At 38.5% G+C, this 24,841-nt stretch overlaps 4 protein-coding genes across 4 annotated transcripts in view; all 4 read left to right on the forward strand.

Moving 5' to 3' along the window:
• The window catches only part of LOC143701746 (uncharacterized), a 134,618-nt gene that overhangs the window by 72,748 nt on the left and 37,029 nt on the right, over positions 1 to 24,841 (forward strand). The window lies entirely within an intron of this gene.
• Positions 6,981 to 10,251, forward strand: LOC143701712 (formyl peptide receptor 2-like). The gene is made up of 2 exons (XM_077195249.1): positions 6,981 to 7,516; positions 7,615 to 10,251. The coding sequence occupies exons 1-2, from the start codon at positions 6,992 to 6,994 to the stop codon at positions 8,101 to 8,103; spliced, it is 1,014 nt and encodes a 337-aa protein (XP_077051364.1). The 5' UTR covers positions 6,981 to 6,991; the 3' UTR covers positions 8,104 to 10,251.
• On the forward strand, positions 13,231 to 14,741 carry LOC143701923 (formyl peptide receptor 2-like). The gene is made up of 2 exons (XM_077195612.1): positions 13,231 to 13,788; positions 13,887 to 14,741. The coding sequence occupies exons 1-2, from the start codon at positions 13,237 to 13,239 to the stop codon at positions 14,385 to 14,387; spliced, it is 1,053 nt and encodes a 350-aa protein (XP_077051727.1). The 5' UTR covers positions 13,231 to 13,236; the 3' UTR covers positions 14,388 to 14,741.
• LOC143701481 (formyl peptide receptor 2-like) lies at positions 22,005 to 23,122 on the forward strand. The gene is made up of 2 exons (XM_077194813.1): positions 22,005 to 22,556; positions 22,640 to 23,122. The coding sequence occupies exons 1-2, from the start codon at positions 22,005 to 22,007 to the stop codon at positions 23,120 to 23,122; spliced, it is 1,035 nt and encodes a 344-aa protein (XP_077050928.1).

A 24,841-nucleotide genomic window follows, 5' to 3' on the forward strand; every position in this document is an offset into this window, starting at 1 on the left:
TAAATGAAAGAAGTGATACCGGTCTGGGTTTAGAGTGGGTTTCTTTAGCAGTGGAGTTGTCCAGGCCTGCTTAAATGCTGTGGGAAGAGTGAGTGCAAATACAACTAAAGAAGAAATGGCTTGAAGGAGATAAGTTAATAGGCTAAAGCAGACAGGTAGGTTGATTGGAAGGATGAGTTTGGAGACTTCTGCCTCTGAGAGCGGAAAGAAGGAGGGGAGAGTGTGTTTGAGGTTAAGATGTGTTTGTTGGTTTATGGAGTGGAGAATTGGACGCTGATGGTTGTTGTTTTATTAGGTAATGCCTTGTGTCTTAGATTTATTATATTTTGATTGTTTTATTGGCCTATTTCTTTACTTAATTTGACAATTTCATGATTTACTTGTTAACTTAGAAGTTGCATTGGCTTGCTATTTTTCTTTAGTTCTGTTAAACCTATTATTCATTTACATAGAATTATGATATTAAACATATAGTAAAATTTCTGAGCTTCCCTTGAACAGCCTTTAGCACAACAATTTAGCTATTTAAATGGCTTTTTGAAGTACTGAGATCTTGTGCAGGATAGAATTTGATCTGTTTGCAGATAAAAATTGCACATCTCCTCTCTTTTCCTGCCTGTCTGTTCTTTGTTGCCAAATAGCACGCTTTAGAATGACTGTGCAAAAGATCCAGTAAAAAAGCCTGTTCAGAATTAAATGAAAGCAACTGCAAGAGATGTCAATGAAGTTGCTTGTATATCTGCACACTGTTGGGACAATGACTATTTAATTCTGAAAAAATAGTACCTTGCTGAACATATTCACAAACGATTACGGAAAGCTGTTTATCCCAAGACTAACAGTTTGGGCTGGTTAGTGCAACATCTCTCTCTCTCTCTCTCTCTCTCTCTCTCTCTCTCTCTCTCACGTGGTGCATGTTGGGAGGTTGTGGGTGAGAGTAGTGCTGGGCGGGAGTGAAGCTGTGAAAGTTTCACCTTTTTTGTTTGTTTGTTTTTTTTCTTCAATCTTTTTTTATTTCTTTTTTTATTTTTGTATGGTTTGGTATTAGTTAGGGTTTTTTTTGAGGAAAGTGGGAGTCGTGTAAGAGGAAGATGGCGTTCCATGCGGAGACGCCATCTATCTCTCTGCGCAATGGCTTCAGGTGTATGCCGGAGGACGGAGTAACGGTGGAGGATGTTTTAGTTGCGGTAGGAGAGAAGGTAGGACATGATCATATTTCTTCTGCTTCTAGAATGAATAGAGCTGTAGTCGTTTTTTTGAAACAACAACAACTTGTAAATCAAGTGATTGAAAGTGGGCTTATCATTAAAGATGAACTAGTGCAAGTTACACCGCTGCATAATGCATCGAGTAGAGTAGTGATTTCGAATGTCCCGCCGTTCATCTCTGATGATGTATTAGAGCGTGAATTAGTGCGGTTTGGAAAGATTGCGAGTCCTTTCAGAGCGATTTCTCTGGGGTGTAAGAACCCGTCATTGAAGCATGTTATGTCTTTCAGGAGACAGGTTTACATGTTTTTAGAATCACCAGATCGCACACTTAACGTTTCTTTTCGCATAAAACATGAAGGGGGAGCATATATGATTTATGCAACTACCGGAAGCTTGCGTTGTTTTGAATGCGGTGATTTTGGCCACAAACGGCAGATGTGTCCGCATAAAGATCGTGGACAGGAAAACATTGGCCCAGTAATAGAGAATGATGCTCAGGCTTCATCAATACAAACAGGTCAGGAGGAGATTTCAGGCCTCACGGAGGTAAGGCAGTCAGAGGTGAACGTGGCTTTAAATGTAGCGGTGAATACCTCAGAGATACCAGTGGTAGCGGCAACAAGTTCATATACTGGTGATGATGTGGTTAAGAGTAAAGAACACTTAGTTGTTGAACAGGACAATAAATGTGACGAGAATGTATTGCCAAGTACTAGTTCTGCTCAGTATGTGTGTGACGCAGAGAAGAGTCGAACAGATTCAATGACAGCAGCAGAGGATGATTTGTCAGATGAGTCTGCTTCTGTGGTGGATATGGACTCCTGCTCACAGTATGGGTTTGAGGAGAGCTCTCAAGATCCCCACAAGGAACTCTCTTTATATACTTTAGAGGAAATTGATCAGTTTCTGGATAATACTTTTGGAAAGCAGGTTGATGTTAAGGAATTCTTTCCTGATGTAGAGAAATTTGTTAAGTCAGTTACATTTCATCAGAAGACTGTTGGGGTTGATCTCCTGAGTGAAAAGAAGAGGTTTCGTCTAAAGAAGCACTTAACCACTGTTAGAAAGGCTCGGAAAATAGAGAAAAAGAGAACGTCAGAAGTACTGTTGTAATTGCTGTTTTTTTAAGCTTCACATGGTGTCTTTTTCTATTTTTCTGCTCTTTTCTGCCTGTCTGCTTTTTCTTCCAGTTTTTTTAATGGAAGTATTGAGGGTTGGCTCACTCAATATTAATGGTGGAAGGGATGAATGTAAGCGTGCTCTTGTATCTGAAACAATAGAGCAAAAACAATTAAATGTTATTTTTCTTCAAGAAACACATAGCGATTTTGCTAATGAATTTGAGTGGGGATTATGGTGGAAAGGGCAATATATACTTAGCCATAAAACAAATGTGAGTGCTGGGCTGGCAATCTTATTCTCTCCCGATCTAAGAGTTAATGTTTTAAAAAAAGAGGAACCTGTAAATGGAAGATTAGTAGTAGCAAAGGCTGATATTGATGGAGTTCTTTTTTACTTTGTAAATGTATATGCACCTAATGTGGGACATGAACGAAAACAATTTTTCAGTATGTTAAGAAATGCTCTAATGTTATGTGCAGATGGGAATATAATCATGGGAGGTGATTGGAATTGTACTGAGAATTTTACTATTGATCGCACAAGTGAAGAACCTCATCTTCAGTCTTCATCTCAATTATCAAAAATAATTAGAGAAATAGATCTTTTAGATATGTGGCGGATCAAACATCCACAAGCGAGACAATATACTTGGATTAAAATGACAGATAACAGAGTCAGCGCTGCTCGATTGGATAGGATCTATATGTCCAATCATCTTAGTAGTCGGAGTATTGATTGTTGTATTATTCCAGTAGGGTACACAGATCATCATTTGGTTTCTCTTACTATAAATATGTCCAAGTGTACAAAGAGGTCTTCTTATTGGCATTTTAACACTAAATTGCTTCTAGATCTTAATTTTTGCAAACATTTTGAGACTTTTTGGCAACAGTGGAGATTGTGTAAAGGCACTTTTGAAAATTTAAAACAGTGGTGGGAAATAGGGAAAACAAACATTAAATTGTTTTGTTTGCAACATACTGCTAATTCCACTATTAAATTGAGAGAAAATATTCAGTCAATTGAAAAGGACATATCAAATATGGAGGTGGATCTAATTAATAGATATGATCCTAATCTGTTCAACAACCTGCAAGAAAAAAAAAAGAGAACTGGGGTTGTTTTTGAATGAAAGGGTAAAGGGAGCTCTTGTAAGGTCTCGTTTTGTCTCTGTTAATGACATGGATGCTCCTAGTGCTTATTTTTTTAATTTGGAGCACAAAGTGGCACAACAGAAACAGATGTCATGTCTTCGCCTTCCTGATGGGAGGGTGACCAGTAATATTATGGAGATGAGGCATCATGCAGTGACTTTTTATTCCAGTCTTTATGCTGCTGAACAATGTGATATTGACTGTGCCGAGCAGCTAATTCAAGACTTGCCTCAAATAGACTCAGACTCTAAGACTGCCTTGGACACTGAACTATCTCTTCAAGAACTCACTACTGCAGTCGGTCAGCTTGGTATTGGACGATCTCCTGGTATTGATGGGTTGCCGTCTGAATTTTACAAGCGTTTCTGGAACTGTATTGGAGAAGATTTGTATGAGGTTTTCCGTGAATGTAGCAAAGATGGTTGTTTGCCTATATCTTGTCAACGCGCTGTGCTATCTTTATTACCAAAAAAGGGAGATTTATCTCTTTTAAAAAACTGGAGGCCTGTTGCACTACTGACTACGGATTACAAAATTATGTCTAAATGTCTTGCTAATAGACTTAAAAAATATCTCAACTTGATTGTACAAAAAGATCAAACTTATTGTATCCCAGAAAGAACAATAATGGATAATTTGTTTTTAATTCGGGATATTTTAGATATTTGTAAAAGTTTTGAACTGAAAGTTGGTTTAATTTCTTTAGATCAAGAGAAAGCCTTTGATCGGGTTGATCATGGTTATCTTTTTTATGTTTTAAAAGCTTTTGGTATTGGTGATTCTTTCTTAAATATGGTTAAATTGCTGTATTCTGGTGCTGCTTGCATTGTTAAAGTGGGAGGTGGGTTAAGCCGGCCAATCCCAGTCTCAAGGGGTATCAGACAAGGTTGTCCTTTATCAGGGCAACTATATAGCATTGCTATTGAGCCTCTTCTTTTTAATTTACGTAAAACTTTGTCTGGTTTTATTGCTCCTGGTTTATCTCAGAGTTCAAGTATTACTGTAAGTGCTTACGCTGATGATGTGACTGTGTTTGTTAATCATGAAAAAGACATTAATGCTCTGGTTAATGCAATCAATCTGTATGAGAAGGCCTCATCGGCGAGAGTGAACTGGGAAAAAAGTGAGGCTTTTTGGGCAGGGCAGTTTTCTGTTGAAAATCTTCCACAGTTGCCAGGAGATCTTACATGGAAAAGAGAGGGATTAAAGATTTTAGGTGTTTATTTTGGGAAAAGTGAGTATCAAAAGTTAAATTGGGAGGGTTTAGAGGAAAGAGTGTGTACCCGATTGTCTCGCTGGAAATGGTTGCTACCCCAGTTGTCCTACAGGGGAAGAGTTTTGGTCGCTAATAATTTAGTGGCTTCTACTCTTTGGCATAAACTGTGTGTACTGCAGCCACCTACAGGATTAATTCAAAGCATTCAAAGGAGGTTGGTGATTTTTTTTTGGTCAGGACAACACTGGATTCGAGCAGTGGCTTTGTATCTCCCAGTACAAGAAGGCGGGCAGGGCTTGGTGGATATTAAGTCCAGGATAATGACTTTTCGGCTGCAGACAGCCCAAAGACTCTTGTTTAATAAAAACTCTGCCTGGATGGACACTGCAACATCTCTTTTGAGGAGGGCAGGTGGAATGGGCTTTGACAAACATTTGTTTTTAATGCAATTGCAAGAGAAAGAAATGGCGGATCTCACCCCCTTTTATAGATCTGTGCTGGAGGCCTGGAAGGTCTTTATCGTGTCAAGATCATCTAATACACCTGCTGGTCATTGGTTGTTTGAGGAACCTTTGTTTTTTAACTCCTTTTTATCTTCAAGACTGTTGTCATCTGAAAATGTGCGAGCACGACTGTTAGCGGCTGGGTGCAAAAAGCTGGGACATATCCTGAGAAGTGATTTGAAAGACTTGAGTCAAAGAAGTGGTGTGAAATCAATCCGGTTTTTACAACAGTGCATTGCACGGATTTTCAAGGATTTGAGCGCAGATTATCAAGTTTTTTTGAAAGACCCAGACGCTCTAAATGAGTGGGTTGAGGGGTATGGTCATCTTTTTCCATTAATCAATGTAAGCCCGGCTGTGGGAGACTGGGTAGAAGATGAAAGCCGTTTACTGACTCTGAAAACACCAGTTTTGGAAGGTTTTGATTCTGCTGGAAAGAAATCTCTCTATTTGATATGTGTTAAAGTTTCCAACATGCAGTTTTTGAATGGAGTTTCTTCAACAAGATGGACACAGTTCTTTGGATCTGACTCTTCCCCTAAAGGCAGCTGGCGTACCCTGTACAAATGTCCGATCGACAAGAGGACAGGTGACCTCCAGTGGAGGATTGTACATGGGGCAATAGCTACAAACAGACATGTGGTACATCTCAATCCTAGTGTTGGGGTGGGTTGCCCATTTTGTTCTGAGACAGAGTCAATTTTTCATCTTTTTGTGCAGTGTTCACGATTGGATAATCTTTTTGATTTTTTAAGAAATTGTTTTATGTCCCTGGGTGAAGTTTTTTCTTTTCAATTGTTCATTTTCGGGCCAAAGTATTCATTGCAAAAGAAAAATGTGACGGTTTTAATTAATTTTTTATCTGGCACTGCAAAATTGGCTATTTGGAAGACAAGGAAAAACAGACTGTTGGGGCAAAGGTCAACAAGCGTTGTGCCTATGTTTTTAGGTTTGGTAGCTTCTCGAATTAGGGTGGAGTATGCATACTACAAGTTGGTGGAATCTCTACCAAAGTTTAGAGAATTATGGGGAATAAATGAAGTATTATGTACACTGTATGATAATGAATTGGTTCTGAGGTTTTGAAAAAAAAAAAAGGGGGGGGAAGTAATCATTCATTTATTTAAAAAAACAAACAATTTGTGTGTTTTTGTAAATCTTTTGTAATAACAGCGAGTAAATTGTAATAATAAAGGTGAATTTAATCCTCTCCCTCTCTCTCTCTCTCTCTCTCTCCCCCTCTCTCTCCCTCTCTCTCCCCCTCTCTCTCTCTCTCTCTCTCTCTCTCTCTCTCTCTATATATATATATATATGTATATATGTGTGTATATATATATATATATATATATTAAAAAAAGCTTTACAATTTTGTTTAAAATAAACAATATATAAAAATATAAATAAAATACATTTATCAAAGTGTGAATATGGTGTGAATCAAATCCTAAATGAAAAAGGACAAGAGCAGTCAAATAAGTTCTACTGGTCATGATTTAGCAGGGTAATTCAAAATCTATAGCTGAAATCAATGTTCCTATTATGACTTCTAAGTAAACCCAATAAGTTTAATAACCTAGAGGGTCTAGGTTGCCAGACAACTCTCATCATGTTTATTTAACTGTGTGGTGACGCTCATGAAACTAGCATGGAAACCACACACTTAAGTTGTGCAAAATGCGTGGGCAGATCAAAGTTGAGAGCATAAGCGGATGTAGGTTAACCGTAAGCCTTCTGAAGAAAAACAGAAAAAGCATATTTTAAGGATTTATCTGTCTTGCTTGTAGAATGACCTCGAATACAACTCTGTCCTTAGACTTCAACTCTAAAATTTCAACCCACTATGAGAGGACTACAGTGGACATTGTCTTCCTCTCCATCATCTTTCTCCTTGGCACCACTGGGAACTCCGTGGTCATCTGGGTGGCCGGCTTTCGCATGAAGCCCAACGTCACTAACGTTTGGTTGGTCAATCTGGCAGTAGCTGACCTGATCTTCTGTCTGACACAAGTCACTTCGCTCCTCAAAAAAAATTTCGTTGACAGCTGGCCTTTTGGGGTCTTTCTCTGCAAGTTCAATGGTTTCTTCAAGTACGCCAACATGTTCTGCAGTGTTTTCCTTCTGGCTGTCATCAGTGTGGATCGAGCGCTCTGCATCTGGTGCCCAGTTGTTACTAGAAAACGACGGACATTATGTGCAGCTCGTGTGGTCAGTGTTGGAGTTTGGATTGTGGCGGTGATCTTTAGTTCACCGTATTTTGTGTACCGGCAGGTCTACCTTGGCAAGAACAACCTGAGCCACTGCTCACTGAAGGTCAGAATGGCTGCACAAATATATAATTAATCATGCATTTTTACATAATGATTTTATTTAGTAAATATATGAATGCCATCATTTTTTTTCATTTGCAGCACAAAGGAGCAGCAGAAGCAGGTGACAATTCAGCTATGTATGTCTACTACTGCATTCGTTTCATCTGTGGATTCCTGTTGCCCTTCCTGGTCATCCTTATCTGTTACATACTAGCTGCTGTTGGGATACGCAGAACACGGCTCTCTGGCAAATCGAGGCCTTTGCGGATTCTTGTTGTATTGGTCTGTGCCTTTTTCCTATGTTGGGCCCCCTACCACTTTCTAGGACTGGTCAAATTGGTGGATAAAAACAACAAGGTGGTAAAAGTAGGATGGAAAATGGCTTCAAACTTAGCCTATTTCAACAGCTGCATTAACCCATTGCTGTACTTCTGCATGGGACTGGATGTTAGTCGACACTGCAACCAAAGTCTGTCAGGGATTTGTCACAGAGCTTTTATGGAGGAAGGCCAAATTCTGTCACAGGAAGGCACTGAGGAGGAAAGCTGTAATTCCATTCCAAAGACTGAGGGTGTCACTAAACTTTAAGAGTTTTTAATCTTTTTCTTGTTCATTTGTCAGGTCTATCAGCTAACTTTTTTTAATGCGTTTTTTTATTTTTTATTAGTATATAACACATTGACAAATGAACATACCTGACTGTCAGGTCTTCTGTTTAGCTTTCATATAGGAGCCTATAATATAACTCAAAATATTCAATACTAGATAATTCGTAATATGGGTAATAATATTTATACAAATTTTTAATGAAATAATTCTGCATTTTTATGATCGGTTATCTTTGTCTACATGTGTATGATTGTTAATTAACAGGATGACATTGATAAGCCCACCTGAGGCAGGAAGAGTAAGCGGAAATTATATGTGGCCTAATATAAGGGAATGAACATTTTTCATTGTTTCTGTAATATTAACCATTGCAATAAATGCACAATGTATGAAGCTTTGATGAAAGCTTTTAATGCAATTTCTTTTCATCAGAAAAACAAAACAAAAAGTGTCTCTTGCTTTAGTAATGTCTATTAGGAATTTCCTGATTAAAGCTCAAACAACATTTAGAAGATTTCTTGAAGTGCAAGAGACATGAACATGAGCAAGAATGTCACAATTTATACATAGCACATGTCTTGCATCAATTGCTTAAAGGTGCAGTGTGTGACTTTTAGCGACATCTAGCGGTTCGGTTGCGAGTTTACACTAAGGGCTCAGCCCACCGCTCACCCCTCCCTTTCGAAGAAGCTACCGTGTCTCAAACGGGACAAACATCATCGTCTGAGACCGCAGAGAATAGCCAGAGTAAACCAAGTTTCTGTACCACAGTCCATTATAAACCAGATCATGGATAAAGTTTACAAAGCCATAGTCAGGTGAGGATCAAGGGTCTTAATATATAATATAATAATAGTAATCAGCTGATTGTCTCACGAACGTAACCAGCACATTTCTCCCCACATAGCCATCCCATAATACAGCGAGGGAGAAGAACCACATGAAACTATGCAACTATATATTTTTTCTAACAGGGTAGTAAAAGTTTAGCTGGCTAATATGAGCTGTTACAGTGGCTGAGCTGGTTAAAGCGTTAAGCCTTGTTTATACTCGACGCGTCCGCATGAGCCCAAAGGTGCGCGCGGCAAAAAATAACGTGAATGTAACAGCGCGCGTGCCTCGCATCCCCTAGACACCATTTACTACACACAATAGGCTTTTTTTTCTCTGATTTTGGAAACTCGATCGACTTAAAATGCTTCCAAGATCGACGGTTTGTGATTCCTGTAACTGTTTTACGGTCAATGACAAGAGTACTAATCAGCTGTCTCACGAACGTAACCAGCTCATTTATTCCCACATAGCAAAGCCATAACACGGCGAGGGAGAAGAATTAAGTTACATGAAACAATCCAACTACATATTTTACACAACTGACAAGGGAAAAATCACTACTCACAGTGTTTATGGCTAGCTTCTAGCTTTCTGCGGCTTCTCTTTCAAGGTAGTGACGAAACGCGCTCTGTAACGCTGTTTGTTCGCTGTCGGCTACGGTAGAAACATGACGTCACAATATGTCGACCTTCATAGAAGGGGATTCCCGCGCCTATGTAGATATAAAAGCCTCATTCTAAGGTAATAAAAACATTACGGTTTATTAAGTAAGTTCTTTATACACCACTGAACACATAGTTATGGATGTCATATTACATTTCTGTTAATAGATACTCAAAATTTTCACACATTGCACCTTTAATAATTGCATAACACCTTGCGTTCTATTAATGGTGACATTGATCATACATTGAGGGTATACGTTACAATGATGTACTAAAATGGGAAACGTTTTTCTTTGCGTTGTCAAAACTACCCTCGTTCACACGGATCCACGAAAGCTACTAAAAACGCTGTATTATGCTGCCAGGCCAGTAGTTAGTGATGGCAAGATGAGGCTTCCTGAACCACTGAGACCTCGCAGCCCATTGCTTCACCCAAAGGTTCATTACTCGAAGCTTCATTCAGCATTGCTCACTAGCGACACCTAGCCACAGTGCAAAGAAATAGCAGGCAAATTAATTCATTCTGAATCAATGACCCGCCCCCCTCCCGCTCTGTTTTATTTATTCATCTTCTTCTCATTGTTAATGTCTCTGTCTTTCATTTGCAATAAAAAAAGAGATCTGTGCAGACATTTGTCCATTGCCCTGGGTATGAAATAAAACGTGTATCTTTCTCTGTCTGCATTTACTTGTACAGAGACAACTGTCACACACACAGTTAATTAATTATTTTAAAAAAATTTGGATAGTGACAGTAAGAACAACAAAAGTGACTGTGTTGAGTGCAGTGCTTATGGTGGAGGGACTCGAGGGAGTGTAATAAAGTAAACTGCAGTTTGGGGTGGATGAAGGAATTAAGGATTACAATTAGATTTTTATTGAGAAAATGAATTTTTTTTGAAGTGTGTTGGGGCTTAGACAATTTCTCTTCTTGGACGAAACCTCTCCAGCCTTGGAAAAATATCCTTTCACAAGGAACAGAGGATGCAGGGGAATGTCAGTGCCAGTGGGTATAAATGAAGATACTGATGCTTCTGTTGAGCCCAGACAGGGGAGGATCTCCTCTTTCTTGCTGGCTCCATTACCATGAAAAAGGAAGATGTCATAAAAAGCAAACAAATCCAAAAGGGCAATCCAAATTAAAAAGCAGTCCAGTCCAAATCCAAACATCTACCAGCAATCCAAATAATCTTATCTAATTAATATAACAAGACTATAATATAGCTACTATAATTAATAATAACAATTATTAATTATTATTAATAACAATTCTAACCTGATATAATGTAATAATATACAGCGCTAACACATATATGACACAATAACGACAATGAGAGTTCTCTCTCTAACACTACTACAAGTGCTTACTACTCCTGATAACACCCACAAGGTGGCGCGAGTTTCGACACTCAGACCGAACCGATGACGTATCCACACAAACCGAGGCCTCGTTTGTCATTAGTCACGTGATCTTCACGTTAACAACACAAGCCTCGAATCGCGGCTTCATCTGGCACGCCCATTTTTGCTCGACACAAGCTCCGACGCCTCGGTTCAAATGTCACATCACTACCAGTAGTTGGCGATGTCACTTTGTGAAGCAAAATTACGCACCTATGGACTGAACACGTAATACGCATGCGCGTGATGTTACCATTGACACAAATTTGCATTTTTGTAGTTTACACAGAGACGATAACAGTATTGTTTCCTAAAATTTGCAATCTGAATCCTACTGTCAAAGGTTTGTGTTTTCGGGCCCCAAAAATGTCATTGTCGTGTAAACGAACAGCAAAAACGCAAAAAAAGTTTTCCGTTTTTAGTTGATAACTGTTTCGTGTATAAACTGCCCCTGAGTTGTAGTCGACTGCATAATCATCTGACCTGGGATTTCAGGAGGGACTCCTGGGACTCAGGAGGCACAATAACTTAATAAGCATGCATTTATTAACAGCCCAGCAAGCAAGTATTGTGATATAAAGTTCTTTGGCGTAGGCCCCGTCCGTAGCTTGCAATCTGAGGGTACGGACTCTGCATTCCTGCCTGAAGACGAAGGCAGGCTGTGAAGTGTTGTCAAAAGTACAGACTTCGGACTTGTGTCTTTGTATAGCCTACTTAAAAATGCAATGTCAAGTAAAGTCACCTTTATTTAGGCCTAGCGCTTTATACATTATTTCAATGTTTAGACTATACAATGTTTCAAAGCTATACAGTGATAACAGGAAAATTATGCATTTCGGCTGTTGTTCAGTTCAGTGTTGATTCAGTTCTGTTGTAAAGATCATCAATTATTAAATTAGTTAATTTCATCTCTAAAGCAGTTCTTCAAAAAAGGATGTCATCGTCCATTTCAGTTCAGTTCTCATAACAGTGTAAGTGCAGTCAGATCTAATATGTTTTTTTATTAAATATTAAGTTACATAAATAATATATGATAGTGCCAAAGCCACACTTCACTTACAACAATTTAGTTTACGTAAAAAAACCAAAGGTTTATGTTTGTGTCAGTCTCCTCCCCCTTCCCATTTCTCTTGTCTTCAGTGAAGACACATGAATGGCCTGTTTAATTAGACTAAGGAGCAAAAGGAAGAGAGTAACTGCAAGTAATATCAAATGAACTAGCCACAGATTTATTTTTAGCATAGCAAAAAGGCATTTTAATAGTTATACACAGCTCCTATTGACTCATTTACAAAGGATTTCGCTGTTTTTTTTCCCTCAAGATTGATGGATTCTGATTTGTGAAAACACTGATGTGTACAGACAGGTAAGAACATCTACATCAATTCATCATAAGATTATCTATATTTCTGTCCTCATTGTGTACCAAGTTTTATTATTATTATTATTATTATTATTATTATTATTATTACGGTTTACAATAAGATTTCATTAGTTAACATTAGTTGAACTAATAATGAACTGCACTTCTTCAGCAAATGTTAATCTTTGTTAATGTTAATTTGAACATTTACTTATGTAAGTTTCCCAGTTTTTAATACAGCCAATATATCTGAAGCAGTGCAACAGTTTTGCTAAAAACAACAACAACAACAACACTGGGATAAAGCTATTATTTATGAAATCCTAAATGTTTGTATCTGTGATTTCACAGAGTAATGACCTTGTTATTAGTGATGCACCAATATAATATTTCTGTGGCAGTATATGCGATTATTTAGAATAAATAGAATTACAGTAATCTACCAATACAGATAAAGATAGCCTAGCCATACTTCCGATAGTTTTGAGTGAATCGCCCCTGATCATTAGCTGTTTTTAAACCAACGGCCGATACAATTATTGGCTGATACATCGGAGCGTCTCTTGTTATTGCTGTTAAGTAAGCCCAATTTGAATACACTTTTGAATACACTTTTCATGTGTGCTCTTAAAAGCACATTAGATCACAAATTGATTTTATACTGCCTGATGCATATCAGGGTTGCATCTTACAAAATTATGAAAATTATGATCTATTTGAGCATTTTAGAATTTTCTAAGGGAACCTATGCCGAATTAGTCTTCCAAGTTCTCTTGGAAATGAATGTCAAGACAGATCTATTGTTTAAACTAAAGGAACATTTACTGATTTCTCTGTCTTGGTTGTAGAATGACATCCAATACAACCCTTCTCCATTATGCCCACTCTGAGGTCTCAAGCCACCATGAGAACACTACAGTGGACATCGAAGTCATCATGAATGAGGTCAGCATTGTCTTCCTCACCATTATCATTTTCCTCGGCACCACTGGGAACTCTGTGGTTATCTGGGTTGCCAGCTTCCGGATGAAGCCCAACGTCACTAACGTATGGTTGGTCAACCTCGCAGTAGCTGACCTGATCTTCTGCCTGACACGAGTCCTATCACTAATCTCAAGCCTTTTCTTTAACTACTGGCCTTTTGGGGTATTTCTCTGCAAGTTCAATGGTTTCATCAAGTACGCCAACATGTTCTGCAGTGTTTTCCTTCTGGCTGTCATCAGTGTGGATCGAGTGCTTTGCATTTGCCTCCCCGTGTTCACCAGGAAACGACGGACGTTATGTGCAGCTCGTGCGGTCAGTGTGGGAGTTTGGATTGTGGCGGTGATCTTTAGTTCACCGTATTTTGTGTACCGGCAGGTCTACCTAGGCAAGAACAACCTGAGCCACTGCTCACTGAAGGTCAGAATGGCTGCACAAATATATAATTAATCATGCATTTTTACATAATGATTTTATTTAGTAAATATATGAATGCCATCATTTTTTTTCATTTGCAGCACAAAGGAGCAGCAGAAGCAGGTGACAATTCAGCTATGTATGTCTACTACTGCATTCGTTTCATCTGTGGATTCCTGTTGCCCTTCCTGGTCATCCTTATCTGTTACATACTAGCTGCTGTTGGGATACGCAGAACAAGGCTCTCTGGCAAATCGAGGCCTCTACGGATTCTTGTTGTATTGGTCAGTGCTTTTTTCCTATGTTGGGCCCCCTACCACTTTCTAGGACTGGTCAAATTGGTAAATGAATCCAACAAGGCGGTAAAAGTAGGATGGAAAATGGCTTCAAACTTAGCCTATTTCAACAGCTGCATTAACCCATTGCTGTACTTCTGCATGGGACTGGATGTTAGTCGACACTGCAACCAAAGTCTGTCAGCGATTTGTCACAGAGCTTTTATGGAGGAAGGCCAAACTTTGTCCCAGCGGGGTACTGGGGACCGAAGATTTAATTCCATTCCAAAGACTGCAGGCACTATGGGCCCTATTTTAACAATTTAAGCACATGGTCTAAAGCGCACGGCGCAAGTGCACTTAGGGCGTGTCCAAATCCACTTTTGCAACAGGGAAAAAGGATTGGCGCTCCCGGCGCATCGTCTAAAAGGGTTGTCCCTATTGTCCTAATGAGTAACGGGTGTGTTTTTGGCCGTAACATGCAATAAACCAATCAGAATCTCATCACCCATTCCACTCGCGCCATGGCGGATTCGCTATTTACATGGGTGAATTAGCAAGTGGACAAACAGAACCCTTCTCTAGCGAGGAAATGAATCTGCTTGTGAGCGAGGTTAAAGCGTGTTGTGGACCCGCCTATAGGCGCACATTACTAACACGCTCTTTAAATAACAAATAACAAAAAATAATTGCACCATTGACTTTAGACCAGGTTTCTGTTGGTCTATTTCAGTCTATTTCAGTTGCCTCAAAATAGCAACGCGCCATCAATGCGCCTGAACTCACCTCGTTTTCAGACCAGCACGCCCATGGGCAAAAATGCATTTGCTATTTAAACAACGTGGCGCATGACGTGAAAATGATAACTGCGTCAGGCTGAAACTAGCAAAAAACACTTGCCTGGTGCCGCATTGCGCCGGGTGTATGATGCCCTATGTCACTAAAGTTTAAGAGTTTTTATTATCATTTTTTGTTCAGTTATCAGGTATTTCAAATAGCATAATATTTAAATGTATTAAAAAAATCTTACAAAATGAAAAATTTATGTAGCTTCCTCAGTGTCTGGTCTTCTTTAATCAGTAGTTGAAGCCTATATGAAATATTGTAAAATTAAAATTAAGATAATTTGTAATGTATTACTTGTAATATACTTTATAATGTATTACATGTAATATAATTTATGTATGTTAATGTAACAGTACATTTTAATGATTGCTTATGTTAGCCTATGTCTAGGTTTGTTAAATTTTAGGCTGACGTGGATAAGATAACCTGAGGCAGGAAGAGAAAGAGGAAGCTATTATTGGCCTAACATGTGGAAAATTTTAGACCACGTCTGCATGATGATTGTATCAATCTGAGTTTACTAATCATCATGTTCCTTTTATTTCTGTAATATTTACCTGTACAAATAAATACATGCCTAAGAAAATAAAGCTTCTGCTGCAGTTTTTCTATGTTAACAAAAAGGCCAAAACATGTATTCCCAGTTCAAATGTCTTCTGTGATTATCGAAAAACCTAACCATTTAGGTCCTTATGGCATGGCTGAGCTGAGCACAATGAAATAAATCAACTATTTGTAGTGTTGACAGACAGAGATAGATAGATAGATAGATAGATAGATAGATAGATAGATAGATAGATAGACTCTGGTGGCCATGACGTGACAAGACGCTGATGATGTGAAGGTTGCGGAGTTGCAGCCACTCAAAAACAGTTTATGTACTGTGCCAGTTGTAATCACCCTCTGGCATCAGCCAACTAAAATCCCAATCCAAGCCACTCCAAAAACTGTAAAAATATCCCAGAAAAAATATGGCTATAGGTCAGGAACTCCTCCAAAAAATACTCCATCAGGCGCCAATTCTGATAAATGGAGCATAATTTTCATACCTTTCTTTTGCAGTAGAACGATGAAATCACATTTAATAAACATCAGGAAAAAACAGAGACTCACACCACCACCAAACTTCAACACAGGACAAAGAACAGAAGATAACTGAGAGTCTCTAAATACACGATGAGGAACAGGTAAAGCCTGGTTCACATGGCAGGATAATTAGGCCGATTTTAGCGCCGATTTACCCCTTCCGACAATCTTAAGGATGCTCTGATTATCGTAAAACAATCTGATCAGATATTCCTGCCGTGTGTGGTGTGTTAAGACTGCTCTCGTCTGCTCGGAAGGACGTCGGGACCCCTCCGATCTCAAATCGGGAATATCCAACGTGTTGGATTATTTTGGCCCGATTTCTCCTCGTGTGTGGTGTCCCCCGGGAACAAACGAGCACGCAGCCTGTGGACTGCGGCGTGTAGCCAATCAGAAAGCGAGGTGACGAGGCGCAGAAGAAGCACCGGGAAACAAAATCAAAACAGCCGGCGGTATGGCGCACCAGAAAGTCCGGTGGACATCGGAGATGGATTCGGTTAAAAACAAACTAGAAACTATCGCCACTGCATCCTCTTCGTCCGCCATGATTGTTTACTCTGAAGTCACGTTTGATCCCCCGCTCCTTGCTCCTCCCCTGCCTTGTGGATGGCAGCAGGCTCCGGCCCACGGCGAGCGGCGAGCGGCGACGGCTCGCGCACCATGCTCGATGGCACTGCGGATTCCTCACAGCGGCGAGGACTCTCTGACAGCGCGTTCCTCCCTCTTCCCGGGTTTCAGCACCAGTGTAGCAATGTTCAGGGAAGAAGGAGGCGGGAACGGGCGAACAATCAAATAAACTTTATTTAAAATAAAATAAACAAACCAAAATACCGCCAGCAGCCCCTCGCGGATGACTGCTGGGTACCGAAAATAAATATAAATGCCAGCAGCCCCTCGCGGACGACTGCTGGCTAAAATAAAATACAAAAACAAAACTAAAACACAGGCCTCTTCCTCTCTCGATCATCAACGTCGTCGCTACTCCTTTATGCTTCCGCTCCTCCGTGAGAGATGCGAGACTGGTGTGCTTCACAGGTTGCTCATTAGCAATCGCACCACCGGCCTCGCGCCGTTCTCTCACGTCCCTCGGCCGTCCTGTTCGCCACAAGGCAATACAAGACAAACAAATTTTACAAAAAAGTGAACATATACATTGTCATGAGTCTGTTCTGTGTTTCTGTCTTGTTTCATGTTTAGCTACTCCCTGTTATGTTTATTAGTTTTGCCAGGTATTTCCTATTAGCCGCGCCCTCTTGTTATCTTGTTTAGCTTGTCTACCTCTGTATTTAAGCCTGTGTGTCTAGTTCATTCTTGGTTTAGTCCTTAATGTTTGTTTGCTGGTAATTCTGTTCCCGAGCCTTGTTTCCTGAGTCTGAGTTTACGTTTGTGTAGTTTGAGTTTGTGTAATAAAAGAAATGCTGCAAATGGATCCTACTTCCTCATCTTCTTCAACCAACCGTGACAGACATAGGGTAATCATAACAGATAGATATATAAGAAACACTTGTCGATGTCTCCTCCCCCTTCTTGCTTGTCTCATCTTTGTCTGCAGAAAATATACTTAATAATAGCCAGAAAAGTTACTGAAAAGCAGTGATGAGCACGCCCTGGTGTGATGTCAAAGAAACAGCCACTGATTTATTTACTAGCATAGCAAAATATAACTTTATTACTCACATTTCCATTGACTCCTTCACAAAGGATTACTTCAGCAGTATTTCAGTTTTGTAAAAACACTTGATGCTTTGTACAGGTAAGAACACCCAAATAGCCATTCATAGTTTATTAGTTATTATTATATTTTATGTATTTATTTCTTAATTTTTCATTTATTTATTTTCCAGGCCATGCAATATATAGGCCTAATTGTATATTGTATAACTGTATATATTAAATTTGACACTTCAAGGAAATATTTATATATAGAATGCTTTTTCTGAAAGTGTCAAATTGTATTCTTTATTAAACAACAGTATACTGCCTCCAATTTCTTTAATAACTGGTAACACTTTACTTAAAGCCTTTATGTACAATGCATTATAAATGTATTCATAACGTACGTTGTAGAGAATTATATTGTTTCATAATATATAATAATTGTAACCAAATTAAAAATGCATTATAATATTTGCCCATTCCTTGTTACATCTGTTTTTTTGTCATGTGTTTTAATTTATTATACTTTATAAAGTTGTAACAATTTATTATAATATATTATAACTGTGGTTACAGTTAGTCATGAGATTATACAATGCATTATAAGGTGCATTTCAAGGAATAATAAATGCATTACAATTTTTTAGAATACATTTATACATAAAGGCTTTAAGTGTTACCATAAATTTTTATCTGAAGCAATTTTACAACATAATTATGACTAAAGAAGACATTTATGAAATCCTAAATGTTTGAACACTGCAAAACAATAAACCTGTGTAATTTGCTGTAAAAAAAATACATCATCTGTGGTTGCCAGAACATTTTAGGTTTTAGAGGATTGAACTTAATCTTATGGTAAAAAAAAATGTCTAATTAATTAATAAACTGATACAATGTTCATATTCCATTTAAATAAAATCTGTTTCATACCTAAACAACATAAAACATAAATCCTAAATGTGCATAATTCATAACAAAAACTATCAAGAAACATCATTAAAAAAGAAAAAAATTAAAGTAGTCTATCACATAGGGAATTGTGGGAATTTTTACGTTTTTTCGCTGTTAATTATAAGATGATTGTTTTTACTTCCAAAATCTGTTCATTTAATTACATAAAATATTCCATTACGTATTACAGTTTTTCCACTGTAAGGGAACATGCCATTAAACATTTAACAGGGGTTTCTTTTACTGTTAGAATTACATAAAATAATTTAGAGTGTTCTTAGTGTATGCAGACAATTAAAAATCTATAAACACTATGCCCTATATTAACGATCTAAGCACATGTTCTAAAGCACACGGCACAAGTGCAGTTAGGACGTCTCCGAATCTGCATTTACTAGTTTAACAACGGGAAAAATGATCAGTGCGCCAGGTGCATGGTCTAAAGAGGTTGTCCCTATTCTCTTTATGAGTAGTGGGTGTGCCCAATCCTGCTCCTGCCAATCGACTGTCCTGCACAGTTCATCTCCAACCCTAATCAAACACTAGGCTGGTCCTACCAGACTCTCGTAAATTTCCTTTGTACAGAGAGTCTGGCCACTCCCCATTGACAAACGTTAACTTCCTTAAAGGCGGGTACTCTGTTGAAGTTTAAAACTATTGGATCTGCCCAGAGCCACTCTGGATCTGCCATAACCAATCGCTAACGTTTGGTCGTGACGTATGACGACTCAATCTAGTGCACGACCTCAAAGTCATTGTCCTCAGCCACTCCCTCTGTTTGCTGATTGGACCATTAAAAAATTGGCCTGAGAAAACCCGCGAATACACCGCAAACCCAGACGATGTACTGAAGGAAAATGAAAATTGAGCGAAAGTACGTAGGAGGGCGGAGCCAGGCTAATCAAACACACCTGAAGCAACCAGTTAAGGTCTTCAGGATCACTTGAAAATTAAAGGCAGCACATGGCAGTTAAAAAAAATCACAAGCCATGTGCTCACACAAAACAAGACATGAACACTCATAAGCCACGTGTAAACACAACACATGACAACGTGAGCGCACACCTAGTGTAAAACACAAGTCGAAAGCACGCGGCCGATGTAAACACGAACCGCGTGCTACACAACAACACACGTGGACAGAAGAGCGTACGGCCCGAGCGAACTCAAAATCGCAAGCTCACACGACAAGAAAAAGTGCATGAGAACGAGCGTAAGCTCATCCTGTGCGCTCATAACCGAGTAAACACGCGGAGCATGAGTGTCCGAATCCCAACACCCTACAGTGGCCGAGAGAACTCAACGCGCTGCAACTGAAGAAAACACATGCAAATAGAAAAACACCCGCAAATTATGAATACATCTTCATCAGTTTTACAACACATGTTTGCTCCAAATACTCACAACACCAACAAATACAGAAATGTGCTGCAAAAGTTCACAACACAACCAAGTACAAAAACGTGCAGCAAAAGTTCACAACAAACCCAAATACAGAAACGCGCTGCAAAAGTTTACAACCAAATACAGAAACGCGCTGCAAAAGTTCACAACCAAATACAGAAACTCGCTGCAAAAGTTCACAACACAACCAAATACAGAAACGCGCTGCAAATAGCACATACCACACTGGAAATGTTTCCAGGGGACCCCAATAAGTGACGAACCCGGCTGGGTGCTTATAGCTCAAAGTTTTTTTAATTTAAAAAAAAAATTGTTTTACTTTTTTTTTGTGCAAAACATACAGAGATGACATGTTTATGACATATAACTTTGTATACAATATGTATTAATATGGTCAATGTCATCAGAATACAAATGAGAAAAGAAGAGTTAAAAAAAAGATAGGGTGACATGCCCCCACGGAAGAAAGTTTTGAAAATTAACCCCTGAAATGATGACTTCTGGTGAATATTGTATGCTATCATACATTACAGCATATTATAATACAACTAAGGCCTATATATTTATAGAATAGCAAAGTAGGCCTAATAAATATACAAGACTGAACCACATAGATTTATAAAGGCTATCATGATCATTTAGCCAACAATGAACCATTTGTTTAGTTTATAATACGTTTTATTTTTTACTTAAACAAATACAACATATAACATTCAAAACTCATCGGCTTAGACTGCATTTGAAGAACAATAAACACAACAGTTTTCTGTAGCCTTGTGCCAACTTATTCAATAGAATTAGACTTCTAGAATGTTCTTTCCAGTGCAAAAAATAATATTTTTAATTTAATTAGACAACATTTTAAGGAAGTGTAGTGCAAATATCTTTATACTTCCATTATAGTTAACTTTCTTTTCGCCGGCTGCTCAGAGGTAGTCATTTTTACATTTCCCGCTGTTGTCACTTGTCGTCATCGTTGCTACGATACGTGACTCACAATGACTAAAAGGGCATTCTCTGATGATGTTCCAAGATGTTAAAAATGCTACGCAGCTGATCATAGACAACCAGGGGGAGAAATTAGTACCGCACCGACACCGTCAGGTTTTTTTTTTTCTTATCATAGCCTACAAATGTCTTCGTTCATAGTCTGTCTGACATGTATTAGAAACTATGTGTCTGTCATGGATTTGCACTGAATTGATTCTCAAAAATACGGAACAAAGTGCGGAACAGTACGGAACAAGACTTTTATGTGTCAAATACGGGACGATTACGTATTATACAGAACGGTTGGCAACCCTAGTATAGGGATGCTCACAAGCAATAAGCATGTCCCAGCCGGGTTCGTCACTTATTGGGGTCACCTGGAAAGTGGAAATATTTCCATTGTGGTCTGTGCTTTTTGCAGCGCTTTTCTGTATTTGGTTGTGTTGTGAGTATTTGGAGCACAGGTGTGTTGTGAAACTGATGAAGATGTTGTCTTAATTTGTGGGTGCTTTTCTATTTGCATGTGTTTTCTTCAGTTGCAGCCCGTCAAGCTCTCTCAGCCACCGTACGACACAGAACCGAAGCCAACTAGACCGAAGTGCCGGGATCCAAACACCACGCCCCGCACATGAAACAAGGCACATAAGGTAAGATATTACATGTGAGCCCACGGCTCGAGCACGCTCGATATCATGCACTCAGAGAAAGACAAGACAAAACAGGAGTGTCAGAGCAATGTCACAAAACCAAGAAATAAAAAAACAGAAGTGACAGAACCCTGACATTAACAATCACGAAAGGGTTTTATTTTGGCTGACACATTATGGTGCATCTTCTATGTGCAAAGTTATGAAAACTGATATAAAATATATCTTTGACCATTTTTGAAATTCCTGTGGCAAATTAGTCTCCCTAGTTAGCTTGCAAATTGACGTCATGAATGAACAGATCTATTGGTAAACTGAAAAAATGAAGGAACATTAATGGTTTATCTCTCTTGGCTGTAGAATGACTTCCAATACAACTCTTCTACATTATAACCCCTCTGAGGTCTCAGACCACCATGAGAACACTACAGTGGACCCTGAAGCCATTAAGAAAGCAGTCAGCATTGTCTTCCTTACCATCATCATTCTCTTCGGCACCACTGGGAACTCTGTGGTCATCTGGGTTGCCAGCTTCCGGATGAAGCCCAGTGTTACTAATGTGTGGTTGGTCAACCTCGCTGTAGCTGACCTGATCTTCTGCCTGACACAAGTCACTTTGCTTATCAGATATCTTTTCTTTGAGCACTGGCCTTTTGGGGTATTTCTCTGCAAGCTCGATGGTTTCTTCAAGTACGCCAACATGTTCTGCAGTGTTTTCCTTCTGGCTGTCATCAGTGTGGATCGAGCGCTTTGCATTTGCCTCCCAGTGTTCACCAGGAAACGACGGACGTTATGTGCAGCTCGTGTGGTCAGTGTGGGAGTTTGGATTGTGGCGGTGATCTTTAGTTCACCGTATTTTGTGTACCGACAGGTCTTCCCTGGCAGGAACAACTTCACCCTATGCTCACTGCAGGTCAGAATGTGATTATTTTTTTCTCCCACATCTGCATGTACTATAGAAAATATGTGAATAAGAATTTGTGATTTCATTTACAGGCGAAAGGTAATAGAGTAGAGTATTTCTACTACCTCATTCGTTTCATCTGTGGATTCCTGTTGCCCTTCCTGGTCATCCTTATCAGTTACATACTAGCTGCTGTTGGGATACGCAGAACACGGCTCTCTGGCAAATCGAGGCCTCTGCGTATTCTTGCTGTATTGGTCAGTGCTTTTTTCCTATGTTGGGCCCCCTACCACTTTCTAGGACTGGTCAAATTGGTGCATAACGACAACACCTCAGTATATATAGGATGGAGTTTGGCTTCAAACTTAGCCTATTTCAACAGCTGCGTTAACCCAGTGTTGTACTTCTGCATGGGACTGGATGTTAAACGACAATGTAACCAAAACCTGTCAGGGATTTTTCATAGAGCTCTGATGGAGGAAAGTCACTTTATGCAGTCCCGGAAACGCATAAGGAACGAAAGCTGTAATTCATTTTCAAAGACTGCAGACACTGAGCGCATGACTAATGTTTAAGAGAAATTTGTTTAAACCAAACTTTTTCCTTATCCAGTTTGGCATTTTAAATAAATAGAAATAAAATGTATATCTTGGAAAAAAGCTGCCTATTGAATTTCCATATGAAATCCTTTTTATGTTTTTAGATTTTAGATGAGATTTATAGCGTTAAAATTATTATTTGATGCCTGCATTGCGTCCTCTGCAGTTTCAATCTAAAGACTGTTACAGCCCTGCCCCTGTTTTTCTTAATTTCTTTTTTATGTTGGTGAGAATTCTAGGACTAACTCCTCCTTGAAGGGCGGGATTGTCCTAGTGAAGATCAGCTGCACATGTGGCAACCTATTTAAGGAGCTCCTGGATTTTGTCTAGCTCTCTCTCATTTTTGTTTTGTGACTTTGTTTGAAGAGTGGGTTCTTGGGTTTTTGTGTTCCCATATGATTTCCACAGCTCCACAAACCTCATTTCCAGCTGTTTATTGATTTGATGTGTTGATATTTACTATTATTACCACATGTTTTGACCCTAGACATTATTATTGGTTTAACTTTAAATAAAATTATATTTTCTATATTGAACCAATTTTGTGAATTGTCCTCTTTATGTCATGACTTTGAGCCGGGTTGTAACAAAGACATATGTTTACAAAATGAAAATCATATATTTACAAAATGAACCCAGATCCAAATAAGCAAGGTTAATTTACCATTATATTTTCAGATTGGAAATATCAGCCTTTCCCTGTACAAATAGGAGCTGTACTTGTTTTTATACAAACATTTCTACTGAAATACAACAATATTTAACCTACTGTACAATTAAGGAATTGTTGACAAAAGTTAAAAATAAAATATGATTTATTCAGATCTAAGTTTCTTAACTGCTGTATTAATATTTTGAGTACCACTAAACTATTAGATTATTAAACAACATTTCAGGAATATTGTTCAACTTGAAATTCTTTGTTCAAATGTGACCCTGGATCACAAATACAGTCATAAGTAGCACGGGTATGGCAATAGCCAACAATACATTGTATGGGTCAAAATTATAGATTTTTCTTTTATGCCAAAAATCATTAGGATATTAAGTAAAGATCATGTTCCATGAAGATATTTTGTACATTTACTACCGTAGATATGTAAAACATTTATTTTTGTGAGTGAATGCAGCAAAATCGCAAACATAAATGGACAACTTAAAAGGCGATTTTCTCAATGTTTCGATTTTTTTGCACCCTCAGATTATAGATTTTCAAATAGTTGTATCTCAACCAAATATTGTCTTTGACCTACAGGAACCTTTTGTTGTTGTTGTGGGGAATGAATTAACAGTTTCCTGCTGATATCGGATCATCTGTTATCTGTCATCAATGTTTTCCCAATTCATTTTTCTTGTAATAAAATGTTACATACACAAACATTTCTCCAAAAACAAAAAAAGTATTTAAAGTTGTCAGTTTTTCACTATTTTTTGTAAAGATGCAAGGAGCCACTTAATTTTACTTTAGAACATGCTGTGACTTTTTTCAGAGAAACCCCAAAGGAGGAAATTAATTGCATTTTTAAGTATTTGAAGCCCACTTCTACTTTTTTGAGTTTACTTGGTAAAAAGTTGTATTTAAAGAATTGTTCAGAACAGGAAGGACCTTAGCTCATTTTTATGAATAAAAATCCAAATAAGTTCCGAGGCAATGCATTTATATATTACTTTTTGTGCATTTAAAAAAAGTGCTGA

Source organism: Siphateles boraxobius, unplaced genomic scaffold, assembly GCF_051911475.1.
Source record: "Siphateles boraxobius isolate OS27281-9 unplaced genomic scaffold, OSU_SipBor_1 33, whole genome shotgun sequence".
In the NCBI taxonomy this organism is placed as follows: Eukaryota; Metazoa; Chordata; class Actinopteri; order Cypriniformes; family Leuciscidae; genus Siphateles; species Siphateles boraxobius.

Bases quoted from the DNA above. Each gene is read 5' to 3' on its own strand.
- LOC143701712 (XM_077195249.1), top strand. From the start codon at position 6,992: ATGACCTCGAATACAACTCTGTCCTTAGACTTCAACTCTAAAATTTCA. The intron at 7,517-7,614 runs GTCAGAATGGCT...TTTCATTTGCAG, and splicing joins TGAGCCACTGCTCACTGAAG to CACAAAGGAGCAGCAGAAGC.
- LOC143701923 (XM_077195612.1), top strand. From the start codon at position 13,237: ATGACATCCAATACAACCCTTCTCCATTATGCCCACTCTGAGGTCTCA. The intron at 13,789-13,886 runs GTCAGAATGGCT...TTTCATTTGCAG, and splicing joins TGAGCCACTGCTCACTGAAG to CACAAAGGAGCAGCAGAAGC.
- LOC143701481 (XM_077194813.1), top strand. From the start codon at position 22,005: ATGACTTCCAATACAACTCTTCTACATTATAACCCCTCTGAGGTCTCA. The intron at 22,557-22,639 runs GTCAGAATGTGA...TTTCATTTACAG, and splicing joins TCACCCTATGCTCACTGCAG to GCGAAAGGTAATAGAGTAGA.